We start from the raw sequence: 5694 nt of genomic DNA on the forward strand, positions 1-5694 counted from the left end.
CGCTCGCCCCGTCTGCTGCCCCCCTGCCTCGCGCCGCCTCCAGTCATGGCCATCTTCTGCCGGCCGCCCCCTCAGCCTCGCCTACTGCGTGTTGCTTCCTCCTGCTATGCGCTGCTCTACCGCTGGTACGCTGCTGCACCATGCCCTCGACACCGCCGTGGACAAATGTGGCGGAGGGATTGTTAATGGAGTACGAGAAGGAGGTGGCGGAGAAGTTGTGTAGAGGCAGGAGGTCTGGGGCGGTGTCACCTGGCTGTGGTGGAGGTGTTTATCCGACAAGGAGCCCGAGTGGAAGGAGAGGTCACAATTGGAAAGAATCACAAAAAAAAATCATAACCCGGAGATCTCAGTTCAAAAAAATGCTAATATCGATGGAAAACATAGAAAATGTTTGTTGTTATCAAGGAAAGGTAAAAATTTAGGAAAGTTAGGATTTTTGAACTGATTTCTATGCAAATGGGGTTTTATTGTTGGATAACGTGATATCAGTACCTGCCCATTTGTGACGTGTCTGATTAGGAAAGTTTGCAAATGTTAAGAAACTATTTATTGGGAGGAAAGTTGTGACGTGTCTGTTATTTGTTTCCTAAAACAAATTTCACTAATAAGTTAGGAAAGTTACATTAAAATGTATTATTTGTTTCCTAAAAATCTGTTATTTGTTTCCTAAGAAAAATTGAACCAATAAAAGGAATCAATTGATTTGCATAATTTAAGGAAGTTAGATTAAAATGTATTATTTGTTTTCTGAAAATCTGTTATTTGTTTCCTAAGACATTTTGAACCAATATAAGGAATCGATTGATTTAGATAAGTTAGGAAAGTTAGATTAAAATGTATTATTTGTTTCCTGAAAATCTGTTATTTGTTTCCTAAGACAAATTGAACCAATAAAAGAAATTGATTGATTTGCATAATTTAAGAAAGTTAGATTAAAATGTATTATTTGTTTCCTGAAAATCTGTTATTTGTTTCTAAGACAAATTGAACCAATAAAAGGAATCGATTGATTTGCATAAGTTAGGAAAGTTAGATTAAAATGTATTGTTTGTTTCCTAAAAATCTGTTATTTGTTTCCTAAGACAAATTGAACCAATAAAAGGAATCGATTGATTTGCATAATTTAAGGAAGTTAGGTTAAAATGTATTATTTATTTTCTAAAAATCTGTTATCTTCCCGGCCCAGAACGACGGAGATGCCACATGATAGTATGGCACCAACCCATCGTTTGTGCGCTGACGAGTGACGACAGAGACGACTGAGCCTGAAACTTAATCTGAGTACGAATAATCAACAGTGACGGCAACTGTTGCGGGCTTGCGGCGAGGTACCCTCACCTGAACAATGATCTTTGGTCGGAGCGCAGAGGTAAGTGGTGTTGTTGGCGACATGCAGGTCGTCCACTCGAGAGGCGGCGCTGGATATTAATGGAGATCGTGCAGGCAGAGAACGAGGTGGGGTGGTTCATCTGTGTGGCCTGCTTTCGATCCAATCTGCGATATTCCCCCATGTGGATGCGACCCCATCACGTAGCCATACAAAACGATATAGGAACCATGATTAGATAAATATACAATGATCAATTGGACTGTATTAGAATTGGAGAGAGAATGAATATATAGGAAACATGCAGGTCGAGCAAGCCAGCCTTTCCTATGGTCGTCTTGTTCCTGCAGATGTTAAGCTAATACCGAATCCAATGTTTAAAACCAATCAATCCCTAGTCTCTTTCTCTGCCAGCGAAAGTTAATCTCTGGCGTCCTTCGTCCAAATTGAATTATATCAAACTGAGTAGGACCGACATAATTATGGGAAAGCCATATAAGAGAGATTAGTGGGAAGGAGAGGATTACGTCTCGGATTTTCAGAAGAAATGTGTGTTAGTGTTAATAGGAAGGAGGGGATAGTGTCCTGATTTTTTTACTGGGGAGATGTGCATTAAAGAAAAGATAGATTGTGTCCTGATTTCCTGCATGAAAAAAGAAAACCGGAAACTTGGAGAAGATCGAGGGGTGGGGCTGGCTAGGGGGTGGAGGTGGGACGAAAAAAACCGGACAAAAATAAACTGTAGAGATTAGCCCATGATCATTAGGAGTAGAGATTAGCTCTTTCACCTTGTCAGACAGTCCCTTCAATCCAAGAATATACAACATCTAGAAGAAATAAAACCAATGACATAATTAGTAAACAATTTCAGCGATAAAAGGATAAACAAATTGGATTTTTAAAACAAAACCTGCACCTGCACAAGTATATGTTATATTAACAAAAGTGCAGATCCCGTCCCACTCTTCTTCCGAATAGCAATCTTAGTGAGTGATCTCGACCGGGTTCGATCGGCATGGTGTGTCGTTCCTCCAGGAGTGGGTGCTGAGAGGAAGGATGGCAAACCTCCATTGTCAATCGGCCGGAGCTGCATCGTCATTTGGATCAGAGCATGGACGAAATCGAGATGGTAGAGGTTGAGGAATTTGTAGGACGTGAGGGTTTAGGGTGGGCATCACGAGAACTCACCCATATCTTGGGAGACGGCAGACCCGAGGTGCAGTCGTGTTCGTGCTTCAGGGGCTGCCACGTGCTGTCCTTGCCGCCATCGCCTGTCGATGCCACTTCAGCGCCACGAGCATGGGACTGAGGGACGAAGGGAAGAGAAGGGAAGGAAGCGAGCTAATGACGTACCTATGTTTGGTATATAATACCCTCCATTAAGAGTAGATATTTTCTTAAAATTGGTTATTTTGTTTCCTAATTAATGTGATTGAGTAATTTAAGGTAAGGTTAATTAATTTAGATTTGATATTTAGAGATTGATCGTGATTGATTCTTTCACATAAAGACATTACTAAAAATAACTTGCACCAGCATGAAAAGTTATGATCCGTTAAGATTTTTTTCATTGTGTGAGAGGGTGACGCGAAACTAAACCGGTGGGGTTGGGGAAGGACGAAAAAAACCAGCGAAATAAAACGGGTAGGAGGTGGGAGGAAGTACCAAAGAAGTACTAAAAAAGACCGGATGAGGTGGGACGAAAATAAAACCCGGAACGCGACCTACCAACTGAGACATTAGGAGTGGAGATAGTGCGTAATTGTTTTGTTTGCATGGTCATATAGTGCGTGCAACTTACGTTGGATACTTGGACGGGAGAGCGAGTCGGCAACCTACCTATAAATACCTAATAAGACCTACAGTAATACGTTGGTCGTTGGATACCTGGACTCGAGAGCGAGTCGCCGACCCAAAAACCCTTAATCATCCCTTGATCTGTCCAACATAGGTTTCACGCAGCCACGCAATCCCATCATAGAATTGGCGGCACGGCCATGGCAGCAGTCTTGCTCCCGGACGACCTCCTCCTCGAGATACTCATCCGCGTGAAGGATGCGGTTGCCCTGTTCCGATGTGCCACGACGTGCAAGCAGTGGTGCCATCTCATCGCCGATCTGTCCTTTCTTCGACGCCGCTGGCCACAAGACGCCAACCATTCATCCTCCACCTTCGTCGGCTTCCTCACCATGGGCGACAGCGGAGGGCCTTTTCCTCGCCGGGAGCTGTGGTTTGTCCCGACGCCGCGATCGGCTCTGAGCCCTGGCCCCCGCACCCTGACTTCCTTCGTGCCCGCTGTCCGTGCAAGCCTATTTGACCATGCGGTGCCGCTCGTATCGCGCCATGGCCTTGTTGTCCTTCTCCTTGAACAGCGCGACGTCCATGACCGCGTGGACCAGACCATCGTCCAATTGGCGGTATGCAATCCGCTTGTCGGCACGTGCGACATGCTCCCTGCTCTAAAGTTCAGCTCGCCCTTCGATCACATGGACAATGGCTATGCCATTCTAACCGGTGCGGATTGTTGGTCCGACGGTGAGTCATCGCAGCCGGTTGAGCCGCGCAACTCGTCTTTCTTCAAAGTGGTAATCGTCGGCTCGGGCTGCCATGATGTCAAGTATAGTGTCTTTGTGTTCTCGTCTGACAACGGAAGCTGGAGTGTCGTGCATACCAATTTATTGGACATTACTCAAGAATGGGGCCACTACGGGCTGTTTAGCGATGCCATTGTGTGCCGTGGCATGGCACAATGGGTATTTATTTATAACGCAGAACAATATTTTCGTGTCATAAGTCTGAATGCCCGGACCGGCAACATCTCTACCACAAAGCACCGTTTCAAAATTAACTACGACTTCCTCCAGACTAACCCGTGCCTTACACTAGCCATGGATGAGAGACTATCACTGGTAAGTACTCAATGGAAAATTCCCCAACTGGATATCTGGCAACAAAAAGAAAACCAAGAAAATATTAACGCTACATCCGAATGGCTATGCACCCGGACCATCGAGCTAAAACTACTTGAGAAGATGACTCGAGGAAGAGAGCTACGTGTCTTGGGGGAGAAGTGCGGCACACTGCTCATCAGCGACGACCACCGCAAGCTCATTTACACCATCGCCCTCGAAACTGGGACGATTGAGGAGGTGGAGGATTGGCCACGTGGTGTCGACATCTCCCGTTGGGATGCCATAGCCATGGAGATTGAGTGGCCTGCAATCTTCATTTCTCGGCTTACAATGTACGTAGTAGTGCTTAACATTCTGGCATGTATGCATTCATCATTTTTGGTTTCTTTTTGCAAAGTATGCTTGATAATTTATCTTGTTGTGGTCCAGGGTTATTACTCAGCTTGCTCGCTCATCTAATGCAATGTGTATTAATAGTATTCTCTGTTTTGCATAGGGAGTTCAAGTGTGCCCTTCCACCTCCACCAAATGACGAGACAACGTCAACGATTAAGAGGCGGCATCGAAAAAGAAGCAGCAGTAGGAAGGGTATTGTCCACAACAGCACATCGAAGAAGGCGAAGCAGCACGGTGCGGCGGCATAAGGAACTGGATTCGTTCTTTATTGTTGTTGAGAGCTCACTCCTTAAAAGAGGTATATGTTTTGCACAACTTCAGTTATGCTGCTCTCCTTATGATTCAAGTACTGTTAGCCTGATATGTTTGCAATCTGACAGCATACTGCGTAAGCGAAAATCGCCCTGCGTCAGGTGTTCGGGAAGGGCCCCCAAATGTGCTGACATGGTTGGACGACAGACAGGGGACCTCTTGTGAAGCCAGTCTTGCAGTTTAGGATTCTTGTTTTCTACTTTAGGTAGTGATCTGAACGATTTCTTATATTTCTTTACAGAGAGAACATATATAATATAGTTGAGGAGTGGACAACTGAGTACACATGATTTTGTTAGAAGATGTTGGCTTTGGCAGGTTTGCTCGCTGTGATGTACAGGCAGCAAACGATGTCTGGTTGTCTTTGCAGAATCATCCGCTGTTCTTTGGGCACTTTTCTTTTGGCACGTGCAAGCCGCTGGCACCACGCGGACTGAGGGGGTCCGAACAAGCTCGGTCAATGCCTCCGAGGCACAACAAATGAAGCCCTAGCTAGCCCGGCGTTGCATGTGTTGACATTCCTCCGAAGCAGTTGGACACTTGACGATGCTGCAGCAACTAGGCTAGCTAGTACTCCCTCTGTCCAAAATATATGATCCAACTTTGTACTAACTTTGTACTAAAGTTAGTATAAAGTAGGGTCATCTATTTTGAAACGGAGGGAGTAAATGGGTAGCTAACTCGGCGAGGCTGCAGCAGCCAGTAGTTGTAGTTGTAGAGGAGCACCGCGACCAGACGAGACGAGAC

The 5694-nt window shown here is 45.3% G+C and overlaps 1 protein-coding gene across 1 annotated transcript; it reads left to right on the top strand.

Moving 5' to 3' along the window:
* Positions 1-3123: 3123 nt before the first annotated feature.
* On the top strand, positions 3124-5250 carry LOC123066979 (uncharacterized). The gene is made up of 3 exons (XM_044489949.1): positions 3124-4571; positions 4736-4933; positions 5016-5250. The coding sequence occupies exons 1-2, from the start codon at positions 3325-3327 to the stop codon at positions 4881-4883; spliced, it is 1395 nt and encodes a 464-aa protein (XP_044345884.1). The 5' UTR covers positions 3124-3324; the 3' UTR covers positions 4884-4933; positions 5016-5250.
* Positions 5251-5694: the final 444 nt, after the last annotated feature.

The sequence above is a fragment of the Triticum aestivum genome, chromosome 3B, assembly GCF_018294505.1.
Source record: "Triticum aestivum cultivar Chinese Spring chromosome 3B, IWGSC CS RefSeq v2.1, whole genome shotgun sequence".
Taxonomy (NCBI): Eukaryota; Viridiplantae; Streptophyta; class Magnoliopsida; order Poales; family Poaceae; genus Triticum; species Triticum aestivum.

What these genes read in the sequence shown, in the direction of transcription:
- LOC123066979 (XM_044489949.1), top strand. Translation starts at nt 3,325, where the DNA reads ATGGCAGCAGTCTTGCTCCCGGACGACCTCCTCCTCGAGATACTCATC. An exon ending in TTCATTTCTCGGCTTACAAT is followed by an intron (nt 4,572 to 4,735) that starts GTACGTAGTAGT and finishes TGTTTTGCATAG; the next exon opens with GGAGTTCAAGTGTGCCCTTC.